Source organism: Coregonus lavaretus (genome assembly GCF_964263955.1).
Source record: "Coregonus lavaretus genome assembly, chromosome: 13".
NCBI lineage: Eukaryota > Metazoa > Chordata > Actinopteri > Salmoniformes > Salmonidae > Coregonus > Coregonus lavaretus.
This window is the reverse complement of record NC_140000.1, coordinates 19,534,275-19,549,318: the sequence shown is the minus strand read 5'-3', so window position 1 is coordinate 19,549,318 and position 15,044 is coordinate 19,534,275. Positions and strand designations below refer to the sequence as shown.

At 42.8% G+C, this 15,044-nt stretch overlaps 1 protein-coding gene across 1 annotated transcript in view; it reads left to right on the top strand.

Moving 5' to 3' along the window:
- The window catches only part of LOC311139955 (thrombospondin-3a-like), a gene marked incomplete at its 3' end in the record, with an annotated part of 37,008 nt that extends 31,166 nt beyond the window's left edge, over nt 1-5,842 (top strand). The window contains exons 21-29 of the mRNA XM_084174950.1: nt 186-304; nt 436-488; nt 1,048-1,229; nt 1,335-1,513; nt 1,790-1,838; nt 2,077-2,273; nt 2,522-2,694; nt 5,525-5,664; nt 5,781-5,842. Of these exons, the coding sequence (XP_084031076.1) occupies nt 186-304; nt 436-488; nt 1,048-1,229; nt 1,335-1,513; nt 1,790-1,838; nt 2,077-2,273; nt 2,522-2,694; nt 5,525-5,664; nt 5,781-5,842 (1,154 nt within the window). The remainder of the gene's footprint in view (nt 1-185; nt 305-435; nt 489-1,047; nt 1,230-1,334; nt 1,514-1,789; nt 1,839-2,076; nt 2,274-2,521; nt 2,695-5,524; nt 5,665-5,780) is intronic.
- Between the last annotated feature and the right edge of the window lie 9,202 nt (nt 5,843-15,044).

Here is a 15,044-nt window from a genome sequence, read left to right as displayed (position 1 = left end):
CACAAAGGCACGGACGCGTGCGCACACTCACACACTCACTCACTTACACATAAACTGCAAGAGGTCTGGGAGACAACTTTGTGGGTCGCTGTTGAAGTTGACATTATACTCATTGTTAACATATCCAATCTGAGCAACTAGGTGATGGCCCTCATGTCTCCCTCCTGTCTTATCCTGGTGTTCAGGTATCCCCAACGTGCTGGACAACTGCCCCAAGGTCCCCAACCCCATGCAGACAGACAGGGACGGAGACGGTGTAGGAGACGCCTGTGACAGCTGCCCTGAGATCAGCAACCCCATGCAGGTAAAATAACCTTCACACACCCCAACCCCCAAAATGTGGATCAACAGAAGGTATTTAGCCACTCTTGGCTGAAACAGGGGTTTAGGCTGCTCATTTGTCTTCTTTGGTTTATTCTGACCCTTTACCCCTAGACGGACATTGACAACGATCTGGTGGGGGATGTGTGTGACACTGACCAGGACACGTGAGTCTCTGACTTCAACACACGCACGCACGCCCGCACAAACACATACACAAAAACATACACACAAACACACACACACACTGCACTCACACTGTCACACAGCGCTACACCTGCTGTGGCTAACACACACATACATGCACCTGCTGCACTCATATCCACAAAAACACCCAGTCACTGCTGTGATTTACAAGTAGACACACACACCTGCTGGGGCTTCTTTTTATGTTGCAGTTGTTTGAACGTCTTGATTGTGTTTTTCTAGGGGGAAAAAACCCCAGTATCTATTTCGGTACAAACAAAATAAGTGAACATAACATGACTTGGGCCAGGATTCATTGCAATGCACGTTATAGCGCAGCGCACTATACCTGACTTTTAAAGGTAATTTACGATTGAGCCGACATGCGCAGCAATTACCATGAATGTGATCTCCATGAACGTTGTGTAAAATGCCTAAGGCGCATTGTCGGTTGTCTAGTGCACTGTGCTAGAGCACGCCTTGAATTAAATCCCAGCCTTGGCGTTTAACTGAATGCCAGTGTGTCTATGTGTGTTCCAGGGATGGGGACGGTCACCAGGACTCCAGGGACAACTGCCCTGACCATCCCAACAGCTCCCAGCTGGACTCGGACAACGATGGCCTTGGGGACGACTGTGATGATGACGATGACAATGACGGGATCCCAGACGTCCAAGACAACTGCAGACTTATCACCAACCCCAACCAGAAAGATTCTAACAGTAACCAACCGTTAAAGGGATAGTTCACTGTTCATGTTTTAGCTTATTTTTTACTTACGAATTGCTACATGCTTCAAAAGTGCCCATCTCCCTCTCCTCTCCCAGGTAACGGGGTGGGCGACGTGTGTGAGAACGACTTTGACAACGATTCAGTCTGGGATCTGATTGACGTGTGCCCTGAGAGTTCAGAGGTCACACTGACAGACTTCAGAGCCTATCAGACAGTCATTCTGGATCCAGAGGGCGACGCCCAGATCGATCCCAATTGGGTGGTGCTCAATCAGGTGACCCTTGACCTCCCTCTTTGGCTCAACACATGACCAACTTTGATTGTAGGCTGAAATATCCCTTTAAGGTTATCCTCCTACTCTGAAATCAGTTTACAAGGAGGACTATTATGGTTATTATAAATAGGCCTATGCTAGTGCATTGACTACAGACTAAAGCCTGTTATATTACATTGTGCATATTTGTCACGCTCTTATGGAATACTCTAAAATTAGGTATATGATTCATTGTGGATACAGATTCTGATATTAGCAAGTCCTCTTTTATTGCAGGGCATGGAAATAGTTCAGACCATGAACAGTGATCCTGGTTTAGCTGTGGGTAAGTTGATGTTATGGTTGTTTGTTACTACTTGTCCTGTTCCTGTGATGTACTCTAAATAGAATTGCTAATATTTAGGCCTACACAGTGATTTGAGTATAGCAGTGTATTGAAAAGGTGCTGAAAAAAATGAAGATATATATATATATATATATATATATATATATATATATATATATATATATATTAAATTCCAGTGAACTGAATTGACCTGACTCAACGTAATAACCTCCCCCAGGCTACACAGCGTTCAACGGGGTGGACTTTGAGGGCACCTTCCATATCAACACGGTGACGGACGATGACTATGCAGGCTTCATCTTCGGCTACCAGGACTCCTCTTCCTTCTACGTGGTGATGTGGAAACAGACAGAGCAGACCTACTGGCAGTCGACACCCTTCAGGGCCATGGCCCAACCTGGCCTGCAGCTCAAAGTGAGTGATGGGACACAAACACAGCAGCCTATAGCTGGTGCTACTGATAAGAAACTTGGCTGAATCGGGACACTTCCTGAGAATCCCCTATAGACAGACTCTGCTGTTGGATATAAGTACAACAAAGCATGTTGTGGTGGAGCGACATTGTAAAAACCTTTGATAGTTATCCAGTGAAATACTACAGGGTTCAGAATATGCAACAAACTCTCTCTCTCTCTCTCTCTCTCTCTCTCGTCCCCCTCCAGGCAGTGAAGTCCCGTACAGGGCCTGGTGAGTACCTGCGTAACGCCCTGTGGCACACAGGGGACACCAACGAGGAGGTGAAGCTGCTGTGGTCGGACCCACGGAACGTGGGCTGGAGAGACAAGACGTCTTACCGCTGGCAGCTCAGCCACAGGCCCCAGGTGGGCTACATCAGGTAGGTCACACCCCTCTTTCTCTCTTAGTTCTTTATTATTTTTTCTTTTCATCTACTATTTTCTATTTGTATCAGAAATTCAGTAACTGTTTTATTATCAATAGAATTTATGATCTGAAGTCATTTAGTACCTGCTTAGCTACGTATCAGAATTCCATTGTTGTTTACTTATTTGGGGGCAGATGAGTTCGAAGGGTTTGAACTTGAAGCTTAGTTCATCCTCACTGGACAGGACACTGTTGTGGTACACGGCTGTGTGTGACCACTGTTGACCACTAGAGGGGGTTTACGCTGCCTTGGCTTGGCTTGGATGATTAAAAAAGAAAGATGGCTGGTGGCAGTTTGGTGGACTGGGTGGCTATTCACCAATTTATACTCCATATTTTTTCCCTCCTAAACCTCTTTGTGACTTTTACGGAGAGACCGGGCCCCCTGGCCCTCTATTGTCCCCGTTGCCATGTCAACCAAATCCTTGGCAAGAATTTGCTGAGCGCCCGTTCATATGCAGATCCAGAGGAAACTACTGTAGAGTGGGGGGTCTGAGAGAGAGAGAGAGAGAGCAAGAGAGAGAGAGAAAAGAGGGGGGATGTAGAAAGCGAGAGAGGGAGAGAGCAGGGAGAGTATCAAAGACAGAGAAAGAAACAGAAAGAGAAACAAGTGTGAGGTAGTCTGAGTAGAGGCACTGAGAGTAACATAGCAGAATAAGCTGAAAGAGAATATCTTGAATCAGACGTCATGTCCGAGGAACATATTGCTTATGCAAATAGTTTAAGAAACCAGCTTTATTGGGTGGCATAAATACCGCATTGTGCTCAACAAAGCATCAGCTAGACATTTGAACCAACACCTGCGTTTGAGCATCTCTCAAAACCCTTATATTTCTGACCCATTATCAGTAGCGATGCATTGATAAAATCACAGGGGAAGCCAAGCCAGAAAAAATTGTCATATTATAACCTATGTGTTGTGATAATTGCTTTGTTTGCGCTATAACCAGTTAGTTCATATGCCTTGACACCGTGATATATAGGCCTAAGGCCGAGACAATAAGAAGACACAGTGGCAGAATAAATTCAACCACATATTGGTTTCATTACAAAACCTGTCCGGTGAAGTCCACAAAACATATTGCATGTAACACACAGTTACATGACCTACACCATGGTCAAGCAAGGTAATGTTTCTGACATTTTCGGACTACTAAACAACTATTGATTTAGAACCACAGAGAGTTACCGCAAGTCGCAAAGAAAACAGGGGCTGCCTCCACTATTCCAGCACCATTTCAACATCATCTAATCACCTATGCTTCGTCTAATACAGTGACATCTAAAAGATACCAAAAATGATTTAGTACAATCAACATAAGCTAAATATGATGTGGCTGTCCATGGAACTGATTTGTGTGTGTGCGTGCAAGTAGAAAAAACATGTTGACTCACCCTACTTGTAGAGGAACGCCAATGCCATCCTCCTCTTTCATGTTGCCTAAACGGTCTATGAGTCTGTCATATATTACACGCTTTTAGTTTTTGTTGTACTAGGCTACCTGACTAAAATGCTTGCTCGCTAGCCTAACTACCTTTCATGGGCAACGATGCGCCAGGCCAGCTATTTAACATTAGCATACTACACCTAGCTACATGTTAACTTCCCAGGAGCACAATATATGAATTTATGGTTGGATCAGAATTGCCGTTATAATCATTGGCCAGTACGGAGAATTAAGTAAGTCCAAATCCCTATCTCCCATCCATTGCTAATTTAGGAAAGGTACAATTTTAGCAAGCTAGCCACCGGAGGACAACAACACAAGGAGATGCAACAATTCATGTTTTTTCTGTCAATAATGACGTTTGGCTTGTGACGTGATTGGTCTGAAGCCAAATCCAAACGGGACCATTCACAGCTATGCTCACTCTGTTTAGCTCAACACTGATTGGCTATTATTTTATTTTTATTTTTTATCAAGGGGAGGCCAAATGCTCGCTGGCTTTCCTTGAATTCAATGCTATGGGCGGCAACACTGTCATGTGCTTTCTGACCAGACAGCGTCAGATAGATACGCTACACATACTGAGACAGTGTGGCACTGTTTCATTCACTCAGATGCTTTCTACGGTGAGATACATTCAGCCTCTTGCAAATTGAAGGAAATGTATGATACACAGCGAGACGAAATATACATTATTTTGTATGTTTTTCTCTTGGTCCATTTTTTTTTGGGAAGCCTGGCTTCCCTTGGCATCCATGAATACATGCCACTGACCATTTATAAAAAAGTTGCCAGAGAAAAGGAGAGTTGGGGGGTGGAGTTTGAGGAGGTTGTGGAGGGGGGGGTCTCTCCAGTGGGGTGAGGGGAGAGTGGAGAGAGTGAGACAGGTCTTTTTAGAGGCAGGGAGGCCCTATTCAGACCCAAACAGAGAGACACCTGCTTTGTATGCTGTGCAGAGGAGTCAATGGAGCACTGCAGCGCTGCACTGCACTGCACTCACTCAGGCAGCGGCTGGGACAGGGGCTGGGCCTGCTCTCTCTCTTTCACTCTTTCTCTGTTCATCCAAATCGCCCATTTTGAGTTCTGTGGTTACTTGCCACTGTGTTTTAGTTTGGTGGCACTTCATTTGACTAATCTCTTATATGACCATATGCCAACTACTACAGCTACCCACAACAACCACATGTTATGGGTATGTGACAGTGGTATAAATAAGGACAGTGTGAAGTTATAGGATTACTTTCATTTTGATGATTACTAGAGCGAACATGACTAGAAATGAGAAGGGAATTTAAAAGTCCCCTGATTTGTGCATTGTCCTGTGCTCTGTGGCAGGGTGAAGTTATATGAGGGGACGGAGATGGTGGCTGACTCTGGCGTGGTGATTGACACTACCATGAGAGGCGGACGACTGGGGGTCTTCTGTTTCTCCCAAGAGAACATAATCTGGTCCAACCTGCGCTACCGCTGCAACGGTAAGACACCCTTCCTTACATTGCTACTAACCACTAACGATACTTGTATTGAACAACATAATGCTAGTGAACTAATTTACTTGTATGTTCTACTTCATGTATTTGTTGTTTCTTAGACACTGTTCCAGACGACTTCAACCCATACCGCAAACAGGTCCTGCTGCACATCAAGGTGTGAGAGGAGTTGGACAATGTTTGAGTGCTGGGGCATGTAGATGACTACCCAATCCAGCATTGTCTCTCTATACACATTCACACACACACTCTTACTGCCTCTCAGTACAGACTGCCAACTGCTGTTAAAGTGTGACTGTGTCTGCCCATGAGTGAAAGGGGAGGGGTTTCAGAGTTGTGGGGAGGGGTTTTAGAGTTGTGGTAAAGGAGGAAGAAGAACCAATTTACAACATTGCTGTTATACCGGACTGGAAAAGCGAAAGGTACCAGAGACTTTGGAAGAAAGTACACAGTACCAGTCAAAAGTTTGGACACACCTACTCATTCAAGTGTTTTTCTTTATTTGTACTGTTTTCTACATTGTAGAATAATAGTGAAGACATCAAAAATATGAAATAACACACATGTAATCATGTAGTAACCAAAAAAGTGTTAAATAAATCCAAATATATTTGAGATTCTTAAAAGTAGCCACCCTTTGCCTTGATGACAGCTTTGCACACTCTTGGCATTCTCTCAACCAGCTTCACCTGGAATGCTTTTCCAACAGTCTTGAAGGAGTTCCCACATATGCTGAGCACTTGTTGGCTGCTTTTCCTTCAATCTGCGGTCCAACCCATCCCAAACCATCTCAATTGGGTTGAGGTCGGGGGATTGTGGAGGCCAGGTCATCTGATGCAGCACTCCATCATTGTCTTTCTTGATAAAATAGCTTTTACACAGCCTGGAGGTGTGTTGGGTCATTGTCCTGTTGAAAAACAATTGATAGTCCCACTAAGCCCAAACCAGATGGGATGGCGTATCGCTGCAGAATGATGTGGTAGCCATGCTGGTTAAGTGTGCCATGAATTCTAAATAAATCACAGACAGTGTCACCAGCAAAGCACCACCACACCATAACACTTCCTCCTCCATGCTTTACGGTGGGAACTATACATATTGAGATCATCCGTTCACCAACACCGTGTCTCACAAAGACACGGCGGTTGGAACCAAATTTCTCCAATTTGGACTCCAGACCAAAGGACAAATTTCCACCGGTCTAATGTCCATTGCTCGTGTTTCTTGGCCCAAGCAGGTATCTTCTTCTTATTGTTGTCCTTTAGTAGTGGTTTCTTTGCAGCAATTCGACCATGAAGGCCTGATTCACACAGTCCCCTCTGAACAGTTGATGTTGAGATGTGTCTGTGGCTTGAGCTCTGTGAAGCATTTATTTGGGCTGCAATTTCTGAGGCTGGTAACTCTAATGAACTTATCCTCTGCAGCAGAGGTAACTCTTGGTCTTCCATTCCTGTGGAGGTCCTCATGAGAGCCAGTTTCATCATAGCGCTTGATGGTTTTTGCGACTGCACTTGAAGAAACTTTCAAAGTTCTTGAAATGTTCCATATTGACTGACCTTCATGTCTTAAAGTAATGATGGACTGTCGTTTCTCTTTGCTTATTTGAGCTGTTCTTTACATAATATGGACTTGATCTATCTTCTGTATACCACCCCTACCTTGTCACAACAACTGATTGGCTCAAACACATTAAGGAAAGAAATTCCACAAATTAACTTTTAACAAGGCACACCTGTTAATTGAAATGCATTCCAGGTGACTACTTAATGAAGCTGGTTGAGAGAATGCCAAGAATGTGCAAAGCTGTCATCAAGACAAAGGGTGGCTACTTTGAAGAATCTCAAATATAACATATATTTTGATTTGTTTAACACTTTTTTGGTTACTACATGATTCTATATGTGTTATTTCATAGTTTTGATGTCTTCACTATTATTCTACAATGCAGAAAATAGTAAAAATAAAGAAAAACCCTTGAATGAGTAGGTGTGTCCAAACTTTTGACTGGTACTGTACATGATCATTAATGTATGTAGACTGTGTTACTTCTGGGTTTGAGTTGCTGTCCTTGCCCTCAATTTCACTGTATGAACAGTGGTTGTGTGAATGGCAGTGGGTAGCTGTTGAGTTTGACTGTTGCGTTATGTATGAGTGCTGTTGTGGCTTTGTGTTTGTGTAGTTACAGCTATCATAGGAATAAATTGATTATGTTTTGTGTTTTAAGACTGAACACATTAAGGATAGTTTTTTTCATCACATATCTAACTGTAAAATAAAAACCATAAGCTAATGTTACAGGGATGATGGGAATTTGATAAATACTGTGCATCCTCTCTATGAAACTCCTGGTAACTCAATTGTCATGACGAGATGTCATCTCAGCAGCAAAATACAGATCTGTCACAAGAGACTGTAGATTTGAAGTTATTTAGCTTATATTACTTTAAGCCTTTAATAGTGGAATTATGTCCATATTTTGAATCAGTTTGGATCTGTGAATTCTAGTGTATACTTTCCTGGACTTCTGAGTCTGTGCCCAGTAATTGAATATGAAATAAATCCTTATTGGAAGTGTTTCTATGAATGAAGTCGTCTTTAACTGATTAATTAAACAGAAACATAAGCAAAGAGCAACACAATCGTTGTCCACAAAAAATAATAAACAATTGAATTTCTTAAAAATACGTTTATTTGACCTTTGTGATTCTGTACACAACAAGAATGCTAATGAACGATACTACTTAGGGGGAAAAAAACGGTCAAAGAAATCAAGAGCAACTGTGAGTGAGCACTGCTGTTCCGAGGCCATCCAGTCAGTGAGGTATGTGGTGACACTGGTCCTAACTCTGTATCTAACCGCTGAGTGCTGTGGTTGTCATCATATCTCCCAGGAGCAGACAGACCCCAGGGCTCAACTGATTGAACTGCCCAGTCTGTCTCCACTGTCTGCTTCTCTGCTCCACATTAATAGCCAGTCATAGAAATCCATATACATGGTACAGAACTTGCAATATTTAATAGCATATATTACGTTATTATTATGCCGTGTAGTAATACTGTAATAACTCAATAATAACACTCTTTTAACATGTTACATTGTAACTTGCTTTGTAATGGAGTTGAGCATTTTCGTTACCACATAAGTGAAATAAAGCCTCTTCCCATTCCACTTGTGTAATAACATAAAAAAGAGTTACCCTGCTGAGGACAGACTTGAAAATTAATTTGGATTCCATCTAGAATGGAGTATTTGAAGCATTATTCTATTAAGCTGGAGATGTCCTGCTATTGACCCCTGACTATTGTGGGAGGATTTCAATCGGTTCATTCATTCTCTTTGCTCTATCGTCACTAACTCGCTCTCAGGTATGAACAGATGCAATATAATAGGCATTTGTCATCCTACGTCTTGTTGGCCATACAGAGTTTGTGCAATACTGCTTCCTATCCCAATATGTGGGACCTTTCAGAGTGAAGCCACAAGGGCAGAGGGAAGAGAATGACTTAGTGGAGTTGGCAAAGGTCCTCACGTGGCAGCTAGCCAGCCAGTGTCAGGTGCGGACAGTGGGACCGTTTGGAAGCAGAGGCTTACCAACTGTATAGAATAAATTCACTGGGTTTCTCCCATAGCAGGCCACATGTTGTGAATAGCAAGAATAAATTGGGTTAATATGGCCAATGACATAGTTTTACAAAAATTAAGTATGTATCTCTAAATAAATGTGCTGTTAAAAATATATTTTTAAGTGAGAACAAAGTTGTGAAGTACATATCACAGTGCTCTTCCACACGTTTACAGAGAGAACATTATGAGGAAAAACAACATTTCTGAGCTCCTCTGTTAAAGATGGAATACCCTGGGTCCGGGAGGCCGGGACGAGTGCAATATTGGGAGGGCATCGTACAACAGTGCACCACATCCCACACCTGCCTGGCCCTGGGAGGGGTTAAGACTTAATCTGCATCCCCAAGCACCAACGCTTCATGATCTGGCTGCAATTCCAAGGTTACCCTCTCTTCAGATATGTCTTGAGACTCAGACTGCCTGAGGAAGACAAAAGTGTTGCATATTAGTCAACTGTCTAAAAGAGAGCTTATTCTCTCTCTCTCTAGGGCTCTCTCTCTCTCTCTCTCTCTCTTACTCACTCACTCACTCACTCACTCACACACACACACACACACACACACACACACACAACAAACAAGAGCCCTAACAGTTACCAGGGCAACAGGTCTCCAAGCCACATAGGGGTAATGTGTTTAGCGCAGCCAAAAAAGTAAGGGGGAAAAAAAACAGTTTTCGAGGGAAAAAACACTTCCACATTCTAAAATGTATTGTCAAAAGTATTATAATATACACTCCTCCAAAGTCGAAACCTTTTTCCCCAAACGAAATTATGCACCTGTTATGTATCACAATATATATATATATATATTTCGTTGTTAGTGTACTTGTTTATAAAGGCTTAGACAGTGTGTGTTTGGACACACTCCTCCAAAGTCCAAACCTTTTTCCCCAAACGAAATTATATTGTGATACATAACAGGTGCATAATTTCGTTTGGGGAAAAAGGTTTGGACTTTGGAGGAGTGTGTCCAAACACACACTGTCTAAGCCTTTATAAACAAGTACACTAACTTAGATAAACATATAAACCAATGAAAATGTGTTTTAAACCTTACCTCATGTCACAAGTGATTAATTGCCTCTTCATTCATATAGTGTCGCCATTCTCTCGGGAACATGTTTTGATATGGCCTATGAAAATGCATCAGCAACAACTCGCCAGGCAGTTAGAAAGATGGGTTCTTATTAGTCCAGAAATCCTTATATGCTGGATCTGTTTTCTTAAACGAATTCCGAACCCATTCTGCAAGTATCCAGAGCCGAAGATACATGAGCTCTTTCCTCTCCTAAAAGCTCTCTGACAATGGACCTCGCGCTCCGATTAGCCACTGCTTGGTCAATGGGCCCCGCCTCCACTGCCACAACAAACAAAGGCTACTATGCAATGCTCACTGAGGCATGTAGGTGCCCCTCTTAAAAGGCCAATAACTTCGGACATTCTCCGCAGTTGAGGAAACACGTCCGCCTATCCTTCCCTCTCTGTGCGTATCCCTGCAGGAATGTCTACCTCTTTGAACTTTTAGTAAATCATGATGAAATATTAAACTACAGTGGACTCACCCAAATTCGGCATTTATGATATTCAGATGTCAATCAATGAAATTTCGCGCCACTGGTGCGCGCCACATGTCACGTGAAAACCTAGCGATAAATTGAAAGGGTAAAACATGTAGTCATGTCGTTTACTGACATTTGCCTACTATCTGAAAACATTATCACACGTTTGGTCACTTTGTTGTATTTTCTATACCAGTTTCAAAGTTTCTAAATAAAGTATAGCTTATAGTTTGTTTGGGGGGTTTGGCACCTGTCCTACTCCAGCTGAGTTTAGCGCCTTGCCTGTGTGAATGGTGCATGGTGCAGACCACTGGCTTTGATGGGTCATAATACAAACCACGCAGCCTGGCCTCAGAGCCATACGAACCATACTTTACGTATTTCTGGGCACCTCTAAGCCATATGATACATACTAATGGTCTAGTTTCTTTAGACCAGGGGTGTCAAACGTACGGCCCGCGGGCCGGATCAGGCCCGCAAACGGGTTTAATCCGGCCCGCGAGATGATAAAAAAAAAAAAGAAAAAAAAAAACATTTGTAAGGTCTAAAAATGCGCTGCAATTTTTCAATAAAATAAACTGCTGTTCCAATTGCGTCCACTGGATGGCGCAATAGCAATTGTGTTAAGCAAGCAAAATGTTTATACCGGGGCAGAGCAAGTAGGTCAAGCACGTGCAGCCAATGAGCTACTTTGTTTTGCCCTCGATATTTATTACGGCTTCTACTTTTAACATTATGTGCTTTGGCACCCTCATTGCCCCAATATGTCTCTGTCAAAAAAGAGAAAAGTGGACTAGAGTGCAGAGTGTTCCAAGAAAAATGGTCATCCTATTTAATCACGGAATTGAATGGGAAAGCTGTATGTTTGGTGTGTTCACAGCATGTTGCAGTGCTGAAAGAATATAACCTTCGTCGCCACTATGTGAGTCTTCATGCCGACAAATATGACAACTTTCAAGGACAGCGGAGATGAGAGAAGGTGAATGAACTGTTGGCGGGTCTGAAGAAACAGCAGTCTGTGTTTACTCACAGCCGAGACATCAGTGACGCTGCAGTGAAAGCTAGCTACCTCATTGCTAATGAAATCGCAGTGGCTTCAAAACCATTTAGTGAGGGTGAATTTGTAAAAACATGCATGATGAAGGCAGCGGAGATTGTGTGCCCTGAAAAGCGGCAGGCTTTTGCAAATATCAGCCTGACAAGAAACACAGTTGCAGACAGGATTTCCGATCTTTCAGTGGATTTGGACAGCCAGTTGAAGCAAAAAGTAAAGTCATTTATTGCGTTTTCAGTTGCAATTGATGAAAGCACGGACATTACAGATGTTGCACAACTGGCCATTTTTTCATCCGCGGAGTTGATGACACATTGACCGTCACCGAGGAGTTCGTGGAGTTGGTGCCGATGACAGATACAACGACAGCAGCTGATATTTTTACCGCACTCGTCGGCGCGCTGGACAGGGTCGGAGTGGACTGGTCCCGCGCTGTCAGCCTGACTACAGATGGTGCGCCCTCAATGATCGGGAAAAGAGCAGGCGTTGTGACAAAGTTCAGAGAGAAAGTGCAATCTGCAAATGGAGGACGTGATTTTTTGACTTTTCACTGTATTTTGCACCAGGAGGCTTTGTGTTGCAAGTCATTAAAGATGGATAACGTCATGAAGGTGGTCATCCAAACTGTTAATTTCATCCGATCCAGAAGCCTGAATCACCGTCAGTTTGACAGCCTTCTCAGAGAGAAAGACCACATCTATGGCCTGCCATACCACACTGAGGTAAGATGTTAAGCCGAGGTGCTGTGCTGAGGCGTTTCTTTGATTTACGAGAAGAAATTGAACAGTTCATGGAAGAAAAGGGCAAACCAGTGTTAGAATTTAATTCCGCAGAATGGATGCAGGACCTTGCATTTATGGTGGATGTTACAGAGCACCTGAATAACTTGAACAAACAGCTGCAAGGGCGCAACAAAGTTGTCACGCAGTATTATGACAGCATACGTTCTTTCAAGTTGAAGCTGTCATTGTGGGAGACGCAACTTGCCGGTGGTGATGCAGCTCACTTCCCCTGTCTGAAAAATGTGTGCGCGACCCAACATGTGGCAGACATGAAGCGGTTCAAAGATAAAATAACGGGACTGTTACGGCAGTTTGAGCAACGCTTTCAGATTTATGTTTATATGTTTTTATGTTGATGTGCTATTGTTTTTAATTGATTTTATTTTATTTGTATATTTAACCTATTCTTGACTCTGTGGTTCTTGCACTTGTTTGGGAAACAGGATTTCATTATTTGTATCTACATTTCTGCCTGAGAAATGACACCCTGATATAGTTCTGTGATCTGTGATATACTTCTGTGAATCACTGAGGCATTGTGTGTTTGTGTGTTCTTTGTCCTCAGAACTTTCAAATAACTTGAGGTGTTTTATGATTAATAGTGATGTTGTGCTTTTGGACACTGTCCTCAGGCTCCAGCTTTATGTTTATATGTTTTTATGTTGATGTGCTATTGTTTTTAATTGTTTTTATTTTATTTGTATATTTAACCTATTCTTGACTCTGTGGTTCTTGCACTTGTTTGGGGAACAGGATTTCATTATTTTTATCTACATTTCTGCCTGAGAAATGACACCCTGATATAGTTCTGTGATCTGTGAAACAGTTCTGTGAATCACTGAGGCATTGTGTGTTTGTGTGTTCTTTTTCTTTAGAATTTTCAAATAAACTTGACGTGTTTTATGATTAATAGTGATGTTGTGCTTGTACTATTTTGGACACACTGTCCTCAGGCTCCAGCTTTATGTTGTATGTTGATCGTATTAAAACAAAGAAAACAATCTGAAGTTGTTGTTTTTAAGTTATATATACCATGATTTTTCCGGTCCGGCCCACTTGGGAATAGATTTTCCTCCATGTGGCCCCTGAGCTAAAATGAGTTTGACACCCCTGACATAAGTATTCAGACCCTTTACTCAGTACTTTGTTGAAGCACCTTTGGTAGCGATTACAGCCTCGATTATTCTTGGGTATGACGCTACAAGATTGACACACCTGTATTTGGGGAGTTTCTCCCATTCTTCTCTGCAGATCCTCTCAAGCTCTGTCAGGTTGGATGGGGAGTGTCGCTGCACAGCAATTTTCAGGTCTCTCCAGAGATGTTCGATCGGGTTCAAGTCCGGGCTCTGGCTGGGCCACTCAAGGACATTCAGACTCTTGCGTTGTCTTGGCTGTGTGCTTAGGGTCGTTGTCCTGTTGGAAGGTGAACTGTCGCCCCAGTCTGAGGTCCTGAGCGCTCTGGAGCAGGTTTTTATCAAGGATCTCTCTGTACACACCAGATCTTGTGCCGTTCATCTTTCCCTCAATCCTGACTAGTCTCCCAGTCCCTGCCGCTGAAAAACATCCCCACAGCATGATGCTGCCAACACCATGCTTCACCGTAGGGATGGTGCCAGGTTTCCTCCAGACGTGACGCTTGGCATTCAGGCCAAAGAGTTCAATCTTGGTTTCATCAGACCAGAGAATCTTGTTTTTCATGGTCAGAGTCCTTTAGGTGCCTTTTGGCAAAATCCAAGAGGGCTGCCATGTGTCTTTTACTGAGGAGTGGCTTCCGTCTGGCCATTCTACCATAAAGGCCTGATTGGTGGAGTGCTGCAGAGATGGTTGTCCTTCTGGAAGGTTCTCCCATCTCAACAGAGGAACTCTGGAGTTCTTCCAGAGTCTTGGTGGTTCCAAACTTCTTCCATTTAAGAATGATGGAGGCCACTGTGTTCTTGGGGACCTTCAATGCTGCAGATACTGACTGTTTTGTTTTTGTATATACACCCCTTGTTTTTTTTAAAGGTATCTGTGACCAACATATGCATATCTGTATTCCCAGTAGTGTAAAATCCCTAGATTAGGGCCTTATTTCAATTGACTGATTTCCTTATATGAACTGTAACTCAGTAAAATCTTTGAAATTGTTGCATGTTCCATTTGTATTTTTGTTCAGTATAGATTACATGTCACAATACCTTGACAAATTGAGTTGAAACAAAGTTGATTCAACCAGTATTTGCACTGTGGGATGATACTATACCTCCTATAATTCGTATGAATAACGTAACATAATATATCATACTAAATGGCGTGTAAAAGATTTATGTACAGAATAATACGAATTGCCCCGACACCAGCGTAA